Source organism: Chanos chanos, chromosome 2 (assembly GCF_902362185.1).
Source record: "Chanos chanos chromosome 2, fChaCha1.1, whole genome shotgun sequence".
Classification (NCBI taxonomy): Eukaryota; Metazoa; Chordata; class Actinopteri; order Gonorynchiformes; family Chanidae; genus Chanos; species Chanos chanos.
Window position 1 is genome coordinate 55,805,755 of NC_044496.1, and position 17,862 is coordinate 55,823,616.

At 38.5% G+C, this 17,862-nt stretch overlaps 1 protein-coding gene across 1 annotated transcript; it reads left to right on the plus strand.

Annotated features, from left to right (window-relative positions):
- The first annotated feature begins 203 nt into the window (after positions 1–203).
- Positions 204–8,348, plus strand: cplx2b (complexin 2b). The gene is made up of 3 exons (XM_030766660.1): positions 204–234; positions 6,522–6,697; positions 8,154–8,348. Exons 1-3 carry the CDS (start codon positions 204–206, stop codon positions 8,346–8,348), a joined length of 402 nt encoding a protein of 133 aa, XP_030622520.1.
- Positions 8,349–17,862: the final 9,514 nt, after the last annotated feature.

A 17,862-nucleotide genomic window follows, 5' to 3' on the forward strand; every position in this document is an offset into this window, starting at 1 on the left:
TTTTTTTTTTTTTAGTTCTTGTTCCAAAAATGTATGTAATGCTTCAGTCTCGGTTTTCCTTTTTTTGTATGTCCCCCCTGCAGGTGTAAGAGAGAAATACTTTTGAGCAAACATACTCTGAGGAGGAAAGACGCCGTGTAGGAGTGAAGGCTACATGCAACGTTCTCTTTAGCTTGAAGAAGACCCGAGTATCAGACAGCACCATGGATTTTGTGATGAAGCAAGCACTGGGTGGTAAGTGTCATGCTTCAACCAATAAAGCAATTTGCATTTGCACGTGCATGACAGAGTTTTCAAGACAACGTAGCCCCTGTAGTATTCAAATTATAATATTAAAATAAATCAAAGCTATAGTAACAATGTAACAATAGTTATGTGGCTCACAATGGGTCTCAGAAGTATTTAAGTATTTTTATTAAGCAGAGTCAATGAAAGTATAGTATGAAGAATAGAATATTCTATATAGTACATAGTATATAGTTTAGTATATCTAAGATACTCATTCACTATATATATATATATATATATATATATATATATATATATATATATATATATATAGATAGATAGATAGATAGATAGATAGATAGATAGATATATAGATATGTGTGTGTGTGTGTATATATATATATATGTGTGTGTGTGTGTGTGTGTGTGTGTGTGTGTGTGTGTGTGTGTGTATATATATATGTGTGTGTGTGTGTGTGTATATATATATATATATGTGTGTGTGTGTGTGTGTGCGCGCGTGTGTGTATATATATATATATATGATATATGTGTGTGTGTGTGTGTGTATATATATATATATATGTGTGTGTGTGTGTGTGTCTTTGTGTTAGTGTATTAAGATGTCTTTGTGTGGGGCTCGGGAGGTATCCTGTTACATGGTAACCATCTTACATGTTATGTATTCTGAACCACACAATTCATGGTGTGACAGGTTTGCCTACAGTCTGTGAACACTGTTAATTTAGCCATCTGCATGAGTACACTTTGTCCATGGGTCAATCAGTCTTTCAAATCAATATCTTGTTTTAGATTTATCACTTGAATGGCTGTGGGCAATAAAACTGGGTCTGTTACTCTCCTTTCAGTGAATGGACCAGATGTAGCAGATTGCATTGCTAAGAGACTATGACCACACAATGACCTTTTGGGTAGCTGTGTCTCCTGCAGTGGTCCAGATTGTTATTTTACTGTTCCAGCCAGTGGAACATCTCCAGGTTTTTTTTTTTGTTTTGTTTTTTTTACTATCACAGTAGCATATAGCTTTGTTTTGCCCTCCAAACCCCCACCAATCTTTAGTCTATCCTCAAATCCAATTAGATAAATGTCAAGCTAAGGATGAGTTTGATTAAAAAACACACACATTTTTTTTTTTTTTTTTTTTATGTAGACAGACTATACAGAGAATTATAATGGTCAAACATCCTCAACCCTCACAAATGATTCAGCTCCAGAATAGCTTTTCTGCTCAGTGCCACAGGCTCTCTCCTCTCTCCTTTGATCCGCAGAAACATGCCACGATATCGTGCTTACAACCACATACGTTAAGATATATTTAGATGCCGTCCATATAATTACAGAAATGTTTTTTTTTTTTGCTCATGAAAGGTAATGTAACTGTGCACGCTGCAAACAAAGATTACATTCAAGGGGGCCACATTGCGATTTGTATTTTTTTTTTTTTTTTTGTCTTTGAAACACAGGCCTCCTAAGAAATTGACATTAAAGTGAAGATACATAAGCTGATGCACTCCAGCACTTAACTGCAGATTGACTCTTTTGTCTGCGAGGACAGTGGTGACCTATCCTTTAATGGATTGATGGAAGCTGAGCATGGCGAATTGCCTGACTGTGATCTTGAAAGGAGAGAGGAAGCTGACGGAAGAGAGTAATGTCTGTGATACAGGAGGGGGGGGCGGTTGCGGGGGAGGAAGTGATTTTTATCAGTCCGTGCATGCTAGAAAAAAAAAACAACTACACCCCCCCCCACATCCAATTTCACATTGTCATATAACCCTGGTTTTTGGGGGAAAATGCACTCGTAGTTCCTCCCCGCTAGCGTATTAAGATGTAGCGCCTGTGTCCTATTTTAACAAGGTCTTGCCATTTCTTTGATCAAAGAATGCTAAGAACTTAATTATAACATTAATTTACGAGAGTTCGGTTAATTCGCACGTCAGGTATAATTGAGGCTTTTTTCTCCGAGAAAAAAAAAAAAGAATGAATATAGTTTCATCCGTGCTGCCATCAGAACGGAGAGATTTGATCCTTTCTCCATAACAACACTCCTCTCTTCCCGCTGAGTGCTTTGATGTTAAACCGGAAAGAACCTGATATTAAAAAAAAAAAAAAAAAAAAAAGGGAAAGAACTATATTTTTTCTAATGTCTTTTTACTTCATATCCATGTGTTAATTTCATGAAGGAATGACCGAGAGACAAATTCGCTGCATTTTAAGCGTTACAGAACTGCACTGAAGAAAAAAAAAAAAATTTGAAACCCAACCCTACAGAGGCTATACATTTCCACACACCCCACTGCACATGTTCAGTGATTATAATGCTATGAATAGGGACAATGAACGACCTTGAGTGCACTGTATGTGGAGAGCCAAAACGGCAGTCACAAAAAGAGAGAGAGAAAAAAAAGGATGTTCAGGGTGGTGGAGCGATAGTGGCTGGCTAGTTAATTATCTATCGAGGCGCCCCGGGGCAAGCGTGGCCTTAGACCTCGGTAACTGAATGACCTTGTGCACTTCAGTCTCTAGGGAGTGAGAGGAACCTTCAGCACATCTCCAGCTGAGTGCTAATATGTCAAACCAAGGTGCCCTGTGCTCACACACCAGTGAGTGTATGCACGTATGTGTGCCGTAGCTGGGGCTGGTGGGGTTGGCCTACACTCAAACACACATGCACGCACGCACACACGAACACAAGCATGTACACACACACGCGCGCACGCACACACGAACACAAGCATGTACACACACGCGCGCGCACGCACACACGAACGCAAGCATGTACACACACACACACGCACACACGAACACAAGCATGTACACACACACACACACGCACGCACACACGAACACAAGCATGTACACACACACACACACACACGAACACAAGCATGTACACACACACACACACACACACACACACGTACACATGCTTGCATGCACACATGCACATATGCGCACACACACATGTGCACACACACACACACACACACACATATGCACACATACACACACGCGGTCATTTGCATACACAATCTTTAAGGTTGATGGTAGATTTGAAAGGGTACATTACAGATCTTTTTCAATAAACATACAAAGAAACAAACCAAAAATCTGTTAAAACACAGAATGATGTAAATTCGTTTATTTATTTATTTATTTATTGAAAAGTCTTACACAAAGCTGCACAGTATTTGTTGTGAAACACTAGTCATAGATGTGTCATGTGCAGACAAATGCATTAGAATAACATAGCTGGACTGTCTTCATTTGTCTGCATCAAGTCTGCACATTCTCAAGCTCTGATTGGCTCGTTACAGACATTTTAGACAGGCCATAAAAAACACAACAGACTCGCTAATGTAATATCCATCTGCTCTGAGCAGAGCAGTGTGTACCATTTATTTTAGCTTGTACCAAACTCGTAAATGATCAGTAAATAACTAGGGTTATCAATCAATGCATGCCTTAATTGTTCTTAGCTAAACTAGAGAAAAATGGTGAGGCACAGGTTTTGATAAGAGATATCACACCGCGTCTCGTTTTAATGCATCCTCCCTCGTGTTTTAAAAGGATAAAACGCTGTATAACGTTTTCATAAGGTGTCTTGTTTTCTTCCACTGCTTGGCCCTTAGCCAAGATCTCTCTGGATCTGTGCAAGAGATCAGATGATGTTTTCTCTCTCTGCTGGAGTATACATGTGTAATTCATATACACTCCTGTATTTCCTATTGATCAGCCTGCAGTTTGACATCCACGTAATGGAGCTAAGCTCTTTATTTTTCCACAGTGGTGCCAACTAGCCATATGTGTCTGTTTATTGGTACTGGGACCTTTGAGAAGTTAACACATCATCCTGGAGATAAAACTTTCCCCCACCAGCTCGTGAAATATCACGAAACCCCGTTAATCCTCTGTCTTCTTGGAAGAGGATAATGCGAGTTTCAATTTTGATAAAGAAACACAAGCCAGAGTGTACAGTGAGGAGGGTGGAATTGTTCCTACTCCACCACTGGTTTCAAAGACAGCACATACTGTGTCACTTCCACTTCCCCCTTATTTATTTATTTATTTATTTATTTGCTGAGTTCTCACATAGAGCGTTTCCATATGCCACACAGGTAATCTGATGACGGTTTGGCCCCTTCCCATACTCCTCTGCTGCCGCCGCACCACATGGTGTTTTTCAGATCTCATTGTTTGTCTTATGTAAACTACCATTGTGTTGAACCATTGTTTTCTCTATTTTGAAATCGCTGTATAACAAAAGGCTATCATAGGCCTAATACAATCATAAGAATAAGGGTGTGCAGTTGGGATTCACTGATGGAAAGATCGTTGCAAATTAGGTCTGAAAAACTAGTGATGTGATAGAACAAGATGTCACGGGCTCTTCTGCCAGTGAACCTTGTCGTGTGGTGTACTGAGTATGGCAGTCAGAATCATTGAGAGGGACTTTGTGGATTGGTAATGGGGGAACTTTCTATACCCTTGGTACCTGGTGCAACCATTTTACTTATGCAGTTTAACCCACTGTAATCAATTACCTGATCTCTTATTGTAATGGTAATAGTTACTCTCAGCCTGCTGGTTGTGAAGTTTTCTAAATAAATTGGCTTAAATAACCATCACTGTGAACCAAGAATACATGTACACCTGTAATACTGTAAAGCCAGTTTTAGACAGAATAGACAACAATGTGCTGATCCTGGTTCAGTGAATCCTGTTAATAATTGGTTAAATTTCCGGTACAGTTAATAATGGTACCATGCCATTACGCAACCTATTTCTCTGTTAATTGTCCTTTTAATTTTCCTTCCCTTTCTTCCTCCTTCCCTTAACTAAATTTCCATTAAAGTCCTTCAAAACGGTGAACCGTCGCTGAAAACCAAGCCGAAGTGCTTGGGGAATCCTTTTTCCTTGATATTAAACAAAATTAAACAAGTGCAACTTGAACAGTCGGGGACGAATTACAGTGTTGAATATTTTGATCATGTTTGCTTTAAGAGCTACATATTAGGAGTCTGTTTTTAGGCTTTTGTGGATTTCTAACTGGTTGGCTGCAGCACAGCCTTGACATATAACTCTTCACCAAGCCAGCATGGAATAAGAAAGACACACCCTCTCAAGGTTGCAAGGTGGAGCTTGTCAAATGAAACAGATGGTGGTGAGAGAAGAGATGCATGCATCATTCCGGTGGCTCTGTTAGACTTCCCAGTTTTGGCTCCGAAACACTGACTCGCCATCACACCGAGGAAACCGAAAAGTCAAATAAGAATTCATTTTCGTCTATTTTTAAAAAAAAAATTGAAAAGTGCTCTTAGTTATATGAAGGTGTATTTCCTTGTCCAAACACAACATGACTTTGGATAAAGCTCAGATAGAATCTGAAATGCCACGTGACATCTTTTACAGTTTCTGCAAAGACGAATGTAATTTTGTTTTTTTAAATGTGTAACGGTGGAAAAAGACCCGATGGGGACCAGCACCAGAAAGAGAGAGGATCTGAGGACAAGAAGCTAGGAAATGCTCTGCACTGACCCCCCAAAACACAGTTCTAGTTTTCAAATAAGTGTAATCAATCTTGTGTAAAATGATCCGACACCGACTTTCCCCTCTCCTGTCAATTCGTGTTGATGCAGCAGCATCCCTTGACGTGACCGCCGGCAGATCCAGGGCAGGGGTTATTGATGACGGTTATTAACAGAGATGCTAATGGTTATTGATGACACTAGGGTGGGCTGGCTCAAAGCGACCACCCAATCTCAGATAAAAACCTGCCATCCCAGGTCACTGTTGTTGTTGGTGTTGTTGTTGGTGTTGTTGTTGGTGGTGGTGTTGCTGCTGTTTTGTTTTGTTTTGTTTTACAATTTACTATTTACCATTTTGTTTATTCAGTAGTTGCTCGTATTCCAAGTGAGTGACCTGAGGTGCTATCATGCGTAGTAGAGGAGAGCTAATAATATTTCATCAGCAAGTAGAAATTCCACGAAAAATTGTTATTATTATTTCAGAATTCTTTTTTTTTCCCCATCTAAATAGCACAGTAGTAGCTTTGGCTTTTCCAAATTCCGGACAAATCTGAAAAGGTGACATTCAGTCAGAAAACAGGGAGGGACTCAGCAGTTTCCACATCCATAGGAAGTAGCTGATGTGGTACACGCGCTGTTGTGTCAGCACATGTTTTGTCCTTTCTTTGTCATTGCACTTTGAATAGATATGAAAGGTAAGAAAAAATGCATTGCAGTCTGAAAGCTTGTTTGTGCCTCCTCCAGGGGCCACCAAAGACATGGGGAAGATGCTGGGTGGAGAGGAGGAGAAAGACCCTGATGCTCAGAAGAAAGAGGAAGAGAGGCAGGAGGCGCTGAGGCAGCAGGAGGAGGAGAGGAAGGCCAAACACGCCCGTATGGAGGCGGAGAGGGAAAAAGTCCGACAGACCATCAGGGACAAGGTGAGCGACCGAGACCTCCTGTGTGTCTTGTATTCCCTTTTCCACTGCCGCGGTGCCTGTGCCGGTGCCGGTGCCTAATCGAGCACCGGGGCCGCGCTTTTCCACTGACAAAATACTGGTGCCGGTGCCAAAAAGCTGGCACCGGCAAGGCACCACCAAATTGCTGGTCCTAAAAGTTGGAACCGCTGACGTCAGAGGCTATGCAGATGAAAACCACGCGAGAACCAATCAGTTCAGCATTTGATGTGTTTGCTACGTGACGTTCTCTAGAGAGGCGGGAGTAACAAAAAAAGTCTGACCAAGATAGCTGTAGGCTAAAGGCTATATGTGGCATGAAAATATGTATACGATTAAAAGATGTATGGGCAATAATTTGTAGTAAAATGATGCAGAACATCATTTGAACACTCCTTTAAACTTTTGAGCTAGGTGACAGGCTTACTATTTTCATGAATTTCGCCGCAGAGCGAAAAGTTTTTGGGCAAAATTCGTGAGGTGTTTCGCTGTGTGGAAGCCTAGCATAAAAGTAAAAAGCAGGCAGATGCGTTCTGTCCAACATTATTTTTTCCCCACGGAATTTACCCAAACTTTCGCTACATAGCGTTCGGTTCCCAAACCTGTGGAAATGCGGGCCGGTTCTCAAAAGGCACCAAGGCAGCACTGGCTCCGCACCGGCACCGACACCAGCACCGTCCTAGTGGAAAAGCGCTATTGGTCTAATGTAAGAGAATTATCGAAGAGAATCATAGACGGTATGCATAGATATACACAGGAAATCGGGGAAAAGTATGGCATTTAACGTTTGCGTGTGTGTGGATCAAGGTGTCTTAAATCATTTAATTATCTCGTCTATTCATCTATCCTCCCAATTAGTCCTATAAAATGTCACTCCCTCAGGAACCCTTTGAATTATCTCCCAATCCTCTTAGCAACCAGACAAGGGTCGGCGATGATGAAATGGTGATACAGAACTCTCCACTGCTGTGATGGCTTTCTAAACAGCGGCACCTGAACAAATGTACTGAATTATGGCATGATTCATACACCTAGTACACAGTGTTTTCGAGTTTTGTTTTTTGGTTTGTTTTTTTTTTTTGTTCCTCATTTTGACATTTTAACTCTGCTTTCAGTGACTTTGACATGCTGAGAATAAATCTCTTGTCCTGTAGGACACCCTGAGTCAGTCCTTCTCTATGTGGAATAACACAGGTGCAAAAGAAACTAGAAACATTAGCAACAATTATCTGAAACATTAGAAACCAGAACACTAGAAACATTTCATAACAGCTTTCACCTAAGTGAACATCAAATCCTTTATATATATATATATATATATATATATATATATATATATACATATGCTTTACTTTTTTGCAACACCCTTCTAACTGGCTCCACTGGTGGTTTTGGAGTTGATGTCTTTTCATATTGCTTGAACATGCTGTTATTCATTCAGTATGGGCTGAAGAAGAAGGAGGAGAAAGAGGCTGAGGAGAAAGCTGCCATGGAGCAGGCTTGTGAGGGCTCCTTGACACGTCCGAAAAAGGCCATTCCGGCCGGCTGCGGAGACGATGACGATGACGAGGAGAGCATTTTGGACACCGTTCTCAAATTCCTGCCTGGACCTCTGCAAGACATGTTTAAGAAGTAATGGACCACAGTTTGTGTCCAGGCTCGAGGGAGGGTGAGGGCAAAGATATGCATTGTGAGGACAAGGGTTGGGGGTGGGCTGGGGAATTTTTGCCAAACTGTGGAAGGCTGTACACTGCCTTGACAGAAGTCTATTTATTCCTTCCTAGAGAGAGAGAGAGAAAAGAAAAAAAATAAACGCAATTCATATTCCCATTTGGTCTTTCACTGCCATTCAGGTTCAAATTGTTTACACTTTATAAATATTTCTATTTCTTTCTTTGAATGCACTGCCAGGGTTCAAGATATTTTAGGGTCATTCTCATAGTTACTACAAACTCCCCTCAGTAAGAGGAAATTACACTTAGGAGCACATTTCTCTTTATTTATATAAAAAAGAAATCCCTTTTTGTGCTCAAAAGCGCTTGAAACCTGTTAATATAACCTGAGCTTTTTATTACTTTGACTTATTTCTGTTTTGTTGGTGAACTCTTAAGAGAGAGAGAGAGAGAAGACATTGATATTTAATCATAGCAATTGTGTTCATATTGTGCCTCCCAATAATTTTGCCCAGAAGGGAAGTTGTTAGTGCGGATGTACCTAAAGACATTTTCCCCTAGTAGGACCCTTGACGTCTGGTGTAAGGTATTTATACACAAGCCTCATTTAGAATTTAGGGGTGAAAATCCAATGTTATATTGCCTGTGAGAGTGGCTTTGTACCTCAAGCTGTATTACATTAGAGGCAATACCAACAGAAAGAGAGGATATGGAGATAAAATCTATATGTCACTGCCATGTTTCTCTGGGCAGCCAGTAAGCAGGCAGTGTTCCTTTTGCCTTCAACTTCATGTGCTTTATGAAGGTTTTTGTTTTCTTTTTTTTCTTCTTTTTCGTTACTTTGCCTTTAATTTTTCTATACTTTTCAACAATCATGACCTTGACAAATAATCAAGTAATGTTCACAAAACCCTTGTCAGAAAGAAGGGTTTTTTTTGGGGCGGGGGGGGGGGGGGGTAATGTCTGAAAAGACACTTTGGAAAGCATCACTGCCACTGATAAAGTTTGTCAAATTTCTGCCATCCAAAATATTTTGTTATTACAAAGAAGACATTAAAATTCTGCAGTTTCTATGAGTGTAGAAATAGCAAACTGTTATGCAGTACTAGCATCATATAAGAGCTAGAGTTTCCAAACATCAAGCAGTTGATCTAACTAGAGGTGGTTAGCACAGCTCCATAGACAATCAGTAGTAACCACTACAACATACTGGAGGCAGACGAAGTATCATGTCGTTGCACTTCCTGTCCATTACTTCAAAAACATTTGCTTTATTGACCTTTACTCTGAATTAGACTAGTTACCCAAAAGAAGGAAGAATCCAAGAGTATATGTCCTCAACAGAATCAACTGTATGTACAACGTAAATAGTACATTCATAGCATTTAAAATTACACAGGGTACACATCTTTCCTTATAATCCTGAGTACTGAAAAACCAAGGCTCTTTGGGAATAATTTCATATCAAATGTAACATAAACTGGCAGTCAGTTCCCTGAGTATTTTTATTCTGCAATGTCACAGAACATATTTTTTAATGTTCATGTACAATATCTATATAAATTTGATCAGTTTTTGTGTGTCCTGCCACCTCTAGGTAGACATTTTTTTTCTTTCTTTCCTTTTGTTTTCTATAAATGCAAACCGTTAAGATCTGTCATCTGAATGAAAGTATGTCAAATGCTATGCTTATCTTTGAATGAACATGCAACTGAAACATTTAGCCAAGATGCAAACAGGACTCATCCATCCTCAGACCATTGGTTAGCCAGAGGTTTTCGCCCTCAGCATTGGACTTAGGACAATAGAGGGGTGTTGTTTTCAAAAAAAAAATGCATGTTGCTGTCAGGAAAAAAATACATATATTTGAATTTTATCAATAATAAGACCAAAGAAAGAGTGATTAAACCTTGAATCGATTTAGTTTGTTCACAACATGTACTGTAAGAGAAGGAAAGTATTTTCGGGGGGAAAAAGTTCAGTTGACTGCAATAGACTTCATGTTAGAATCATGTTTGAGGATGACAAATTTGAGTTTGGTGGATCTCAGGATTTCATATTTGCCCCTAATGAATATAAACAAGGACATGTTCTGTACGGTTTATTTAATTTCATTGTAAATCAAATTACATGACTTTTTCTGCTTTTATTCTCTTGTCACATAACTGAATAATTGGCAAATTGGCTTTCCATAGCCTGTCAGCTCAATATGTTAACTAAAGATTGTTTGATGCATGGAGTTTCTGGGATATCTTATTCATTCAAATCATCAGTGATAACTGTGGTATCTAGACAAGTACAAAAATACTGAAACTTGCAAAGCATTTTTTGGAAATGAAAGGTTTTCCAGGGAAGTTGTTCCAGACAAAAAAAAATTATCAAAATTTACAAAATCAGTTCTTGTTCGAAATGAACAAAACAAAATGAAGTGTATATGTGATGGAGCATTAATATATGATGATCTGCATTGGGGAACATTTAAATATAGTATAGTATAGTATAAAAACCTGAGATTTTTGGAAATGAAGATGATACCTCAAATCCTGAAAACTGATTTTTCACCTTTAAGAATTAACACAATTTACAAGTTTATACATTTGAATGGGAAGTGTATCAACCAAGCAAACTTGTTTTCATTGCAACAGTCGACCTTGCTTCTTAGTAAAGTGTAATGAAAGAAAACCTTTTCTCTCAGAAATAGAGCTAGACTTACAGAATAAACCTTGCCGTTCTCAAAACTAGTTGTACTGTAGATTTACGACTGTTCAGAGTATAACGTAGTGGTTCTTTTAAAAACTAATACTAAAAAGATGGTTAACATTGTAAATATACAACAACTAGATTAATTTTCATTAAACAACAATACTTTGTTGAGAAAATACCTTTAAGATGATAGTTTACATTGCATAATCTATGTCAAGAGTTAAATTGATTAGGCAACTCCTTTCAGTGAAAAAAAAAAAGAAGAAAAAAAAAACTTGGAAGTTTAACTAAAAGGTATCAGACCTGAAGTATGTTTTCTAATCAAAATAGGCAAGATTTTATTTACTTATTTGTTTGTTTATTACTTTAATTTTTGTAGTGCTAAAGGGTTTTTCACTAGTTAAAGCCATATTGTTTAGACTGCAATAATTAATGAAAACATTGCATAGGTGAACCAACCTGGGATATCTTTGTCATGCATTTGTTTACTGTAAAGAAAAAAAAAGAAAAAGAAAAGTAAAGATCTGTTTAAACGATCTACCTAACTTACCTGTCTTATTCTCACCATACATGTATGTGACAATGTGTGTATACTCAGGTGTATACACTAACATTTATGTAAGGGAAAAAAAAAGTTATTAAAAAGCCATCGTTATAACGTCTACTGTGTAAACTACATGTTCTGTGTGTAAGTGTATCTGTGTGTGTGTCTTTGTGTGTGTTTGCGATGTTGTATATTCATGTAGTCTCTGCTGAATGCCGTAGATGTCTCTTTATTCTGATGTGCACAAACTCAAAGCAGGTTCTCGATGCTGTCGCAGTGACAGCCAAGTCGGATCGCGTGACTTCTCCAATATTCATGCATGCAACAGTCAGATCTTTACATGGGTGACTAAAATATAACTCAAGCTTTGTCCTTTAATCTGTTATTTCCCGGCAACAGAATCTGTTTATTAAATCCAGTGGGTGTGAGTTACAGTTTTATGGCAGAGATAGGAAGATGGAATGAATGAGAAATAAACCAAGCATGGAAGTTGAGGCTGGCCTTAGACAGTGACCGATTGAGAGAGTGTGTGTGTGTGTGTGTGTGTGTGTGTGTGTGTGTGTGTGTGCTTTTGTTTAGAGGAAGATTGCTGTTTTGGTCAAAATTAATTGGCATTCTGAAATCATACATTTTGCTTGTTTGTTCGTTTGTTTGTTTGTTTGTTTGTTTGTTTTGGTTGCCAGCAGAGTTCTGGTCCCTGCCTTGTGTCTCTGGAGGCTTTAGGGTCAATTTAGGCTTTAGGGTCGATTTAAATGGTTGTTGCATGATTCAAGTCTTACAACCCACCACACTTGCATTATTCTCCGGCTGTGCTTTTTGGAGCACAATCCAGTGCCTCATTAGTACATTCATCCTCACACATTTTAATAATTTGTGGGGGGTTTTTCACGTAATTTCACATTTAAATTACAAAAAATGACATTTATACAATATTCAAGAACATGGTGCCAGATCACATTAGAAGAACTCACACTTGATGTGTCTGTAATATCCAAATGGCACTTTCTCATTTTCTCCATTTCATTTACATAGTTAAGGAAATGAGGAGTTCACAGTTAACTTAATAAATTATATTTACAAATGCCATTAGCTTTCACACACTGACATTATTGTTGTTGCATAGCAAACAACTGGGGCAAAGGGCTGAATATGTTCTATTGAATCCCTGTCTTTAAACATTGACATCTTGTAGTTTTCTCCCAAATTACACAAAAGAGGCAGAACACCCCAAAGCTATTGGCTTTGATCAGTTAAATAAACAAATGAATAATGCACCATAGTTTTTACAGCAACTGTGAAATGAAATGATGTTTGTCTTGGTACAGAAGTCCTCTCCCTGCTGGAGACTCATTTAATGTAGATGTTTTTTTGTTTTTTCGCTTCTCCCTTGAAACTTTTTTAAAAGGAGGCAGCTTAATACACTCTTGATTTTCTCTTTCTCTCCCTCTCATGAAAGGATTGGCAGCTGACACACAGAGAGAGAGAGAGAGAGAGAGAGAGAGAGAGAGTAGCATGCCTGGCCATCTGCTGCTGGAGATAGCCTTGGCGTTACAGTGCCGCAGATGAGTGCTTGCATTGTTATAGAACACATCGACAAAAGCAAACAGGCTGACTCAGATCATTCCGTTATCCATATAGGTGCTATTGCTTCTTTGCTTCCTGCCTGAATGTGAAGAACGTTGCAATAGGTTCATTTGTGTCTTCCCAGATAACCGTCCAACCCAACCCCCCCCCCCCCCCCCCCATCCTTTTTTCGACAGTAAAACAGTTATGTTCGTTGTTCAGTAATGTCTTGGTCTTCTATATTGTAAGTGTGACAAATTGGATTTTCTCAAATATCCTTTTTTGACTTTACAGGAAATGGATGTTAAAATTGGAACAGAGCCATAAAGAGATCTATAGGTTCTAATCTTCTCCATGTCTCAAGGCACAACAGCATGTGAATTGCCTTTCCAAAAGGGCTATTGTTGTTATACACTTACTCTGATTAAAGCATCATACTCTGTTTTTCGTCCTTTTCATTTTAAGACCAGCCATATTTTAAGTTTGGTTCTTCAGTGTGAATATGATATTTGTCTGTCTGTGTGTGTGTGTGTGTGTGTGTGTGTGTGTGTGTGTGTGTGTGCGCGTGTGGTAATTCTTCATCCATTTCACAAATTCGTCTCTCATCTTTTCTACTCCACTGAAAGATGAAGCGTTTGTGTTTGTTTCTGTGATCGTGAGTGATTTTGAGACAGCACAGAATGGCTGAATGAATGCAAAGGTTGGCTTGATAAGTATTGAGGTGCCGGATTGCTTTAGCAGTTTCTGTTGTCAGGAATCCAATTTAAAAGACTGTAGGAAAAGACCAAATTAAAGGAAAAATTGAAATTTCATGAAATTTCTATTTTACTCGCCAGTTTCTACTGGTATGTATTTTCAGAGTTTTAAAGAGAGTATTTAAACCATAAAAAGACAAGATGGATAACTTTGAAATTGTTCTTCTTTGGGGAAAAAAAAGCAATTACACAATGCAGCTTGACAAGCTATATTGTGTTTGTCAAACGACACGTATCAATGTTTACTTATTTAGTGTTTGTTTTTGTCATATGGTCGGGGGGGGGGGGGGGGGGGGTAGGGGGTGGATCTCTACCAGAATCAGGAGACTGATCTGAAATCATATTTCAGACTAAACAAACAATACATTCCTTTCAACTTTATCGTGTCAAAGTCTTACCTCTGTTTTTTTTCTAAATGTCATTTTAAAACTGTGCAATGAAACAGTTCAGAAATACGTGCAAAGCTTTTTACAGATAGGGCACAACAAACACTTTTAATGCATGTACGTATAAACATTGATATCTCTCATATATAATCACTTATTAGGTAAAGATTTCTTAGTCTCCAGGAGCTTTTTTTTGTTTTTCAAAAAGAATAACGCTGTTTGTCTTTGTCAGCTGTGTGTTTGTGTATTTTTTTTTCCCAGAAACGTCTTTTGTCTTCAGTAGATTTCGCAAAGATATTTTTTTCAAAAATAAGATATTTCACCTCTGCTTAGAGCAAAAGTATTCTCTAGCTTAAGACTAGCCACGCTGTTGTCCTGCCGAATAGACCTCGATTGGTAATCTTTACACTGTGCACATATTTCCATAGCAACATGGACACACAGTCTTAAAGGCAGTGAGTGTGTGCATGCGTGCCGCCGGACCTCCTACCGCACCTGCATTGTAATGATGACAGATAAGACATTCTTGGTCTGCACACTCCAACTTCTTAAATTTGCACTAGATTTGAAGAAGTAGTTTATTCACAAAATTACGTGGAGAAAAAAAAAAATTAGAAATCAAATATAAGATTGTGTCTTTTCATCGTCATGTTGCGTGTCATGTCGATGTGTTTGTAATTCATATGACTTAAGATAAAGTTGAAAGGCACTGACTGCAGAAAGAAAAAAAAATTAGATAGAAGAAGAATAGAGACAGAAAATAATATAACGTCAGTTTGAACTTTTTTTTTATTTTCACTCAGAGTAAGGGAGACAAGAATGTAGAGTGGGAGTTGTTATAATATAGTTCCTTTTCTGCATGTCATATAGTGTATGTCAAACCAAATCACTGTAAAATTGTAACATTGATGAAACTGACTCATATGAACATTTTTTGGAGATTACAAGCGTTACACTAATAAAAAAAAATGATTTCTAAAAATTTGAAAGTGTGTTTGTTTTGTTGCAAGACTTATTAAAAAACAATAAAGCATCAAGCAATAAAACCAGAATAAACCAAAGGGCGGTGTGGAAATTTCTCAGTATGCTTTGTTTTGGGGGGGGGTGGTTGTTTGTTTGTTTGTTTGTTTTTAATGCGGGGCTGGGTGGGGCATAATTCCATGCTCTTGTGTATTTCATTCAGTTGCTTCACAAATCCAATGACCTTGACCTACAATGCCGTCAGCATGTTTGTTTCATTTAAAATCTATATTAGATCAGTTTTCCATTTGTAACACAACACACACTATCTGCATTTCACAAACGATCTCTGTCTCATCTTGGCTTCACACATTTAAGATCCAAATCCTCTGAAGACAATACAATACGGTAGCATAAAGCATACTTGTAAATATAGCTTTAATTATAATTGGAGATGGTGTGTTTACAAAGACAGCTCATTTTACTCAAGCTAAAGTGGCGTTTCATTGCCCAAGTCTCAGTGCAAACAGAGCAAACCACAAATTCAAACTGTGAAAGCGGACTGGAGATGTGAAGCGTCACTATTCATATATAATGTATTTTTATTTTCTTCATACACAGTTCACTCATACACACCCTTTTATTACATATACATTGTCTGCCCTTAAAGATTATTTTCCTGCTAATTCTAAAGCGCAGTTAATACATAATTTTTCCCCCCATGTTATTATGGGGGAAAAAAGTCACTGAAGTGATTAAACAAGCCCAAATCCTGTGAACAATGTCATGGATTTTTTTTTTTTTTTTTACAGGAATGAGTATCACATTAATGTAAAAAAACAAAATTAAAAAAAAATTACAAATATATAAACATTAATGTCAACTGAGACATCATTTTTGCGTTATGGTTGTAAGAACAAAAAAAAAAAACTAAAGAAATGAGGTTCATCCTAAACGTTTTGCATGGGTCTTTGTAAACCACTTTGTACTCACACATGCATACGCATATACATACACATGTACATACATTCTCGCAAATCACACACACGCGCTCACAAAGGCAAACAATTACGCCGCTACGGCTGCATTTTGAATGCCTCTCTTGTGCAACTTGCCGCCTATTAGAACACATTTTCTCAGCTTCCTTGCAGTCTCCAGAAGAAGGGCTATAAAACTGAAGAGGTAAAACTGTACAGAGAAACTGAAGCATGTTTCCATGCAGGACATCAGAAAGAGACGAGCATTTTCACCTGTACAGCTGAATACAGTGCATTGGTGCATATGATCATGGTGAGCGTGTAATGAATGATACATGATGAGAAATGAGATTTCGGGGGGGAACTTATTGGAAAACGTTTGGATTAAAGGAACTCCGGTCATGAAATACTTGCAAGGATGGCCTTTATGTTCTCACAGACTTCCCCCGAGTCAAAGATTAACGGTTAAACCCTGCTTTAAAAAAAAAACAAAAGGTCAAAATCCTTATGTTGTATAAGAATATGAATCTGAAATGTCTTCAGCATTTAAATACTGAGACACAAAATTCGTTTCCGAAAGGAATCAAGGTAATACTGTAAAAACATACACTGCCTGGCCAAAACAAAAACTTGCCGTTAGGATTTGGAGCCTCTGGAGGCAGTGTTGCGATCTGGAGTTGCTTCAGTTGGTCAGGTCTAAGCTCAGAAACGTTAGGTGGCAATAAAATGAAGTCACCTGAGTACCTGAATGTACTGAATGACCGGATTATCCCATCAATGGATTTTTCGTTCCCTGACGGTACGGACATACTCCAGGATGACAATGACAATACCAAGATTCATACCAAGATTTTTTTTTAAATGAACCCTGTCTCCTGCCCTGTCATGACTTCCCTGCGTTGGTCACCAGGAGAATCTGTAACACAGGCTGGTGGAACTCCAGATCTCAGAGAATCTCCAGATCGCTCCTCCTCTCCCTCTGAACAAACAGGGTGGAAATTTGGGCCGAAGCCTCGATGCCATTCATGCGCCCCCCACCCCCCCACCCCCTTTTTCTTTTCTTTTTTTTTTAGGCGCTCTGAGTTAATCGAGGGATTCAGCCATGCCCCATTACTCAACATGATAGCATCAATTTATCACCTCTCAACCAGCTAGAACTTGTCTTTTCTTTACTTAGTTTTGGCAATAGATTCATCATTTTCTCACCTCCTCACCTTTTTAAGGGAGCGACGACTTGTTTAATATCCTACACAGAACAGTGTAGGTGTCTTCCAGTAAGGCAGACAATATCTACTTTAGGTAGCAATTCTGAAAGGCTAAACTCTCATAAAACATATATTTACAGCTTTTAAAATACCTGCTCTGCTTCCAGCCTTTAAAATGCCCTACTCCACCTCCAGTTTCTTAGACAAATGCCTAAAGTGTTCTGTCTAAGGTTATCCCTTTCCTAAAAAATATCACATTTACACATCATCTGTGTCTCACAGCTGACATAACAAAAAATCACAAAATGATCATAATAAATGCCACAGAGAAGAGAATGTTACTCTACATAAAGATGCTTCGTGTCTCACACAACTAAAATGCAT

Excerpts from the sequence above, each read along its gene's own strand:
- cplx2b (XM_030766660.1), top strand. The coding sequence starts at position 204 with ATGGATTTTGTGATGAAGCAAGCACTGGGTG. Across the intron at positions 235-6,521 it reads GATGAAGCAAGCACTGGGTG|GGGCCACCAAAGACATGGGG; the intron begins GTAAGTGTCATG and ends TGCCTCCTCCAG. Across the intron at positions 6,698-8,153 it reads GACAGACCATCAGGGACAAG|TATGGGCTGAAGAAGAAGGA; the intron begins GTGAGCGACCGA and ends TTATTCATTCAG.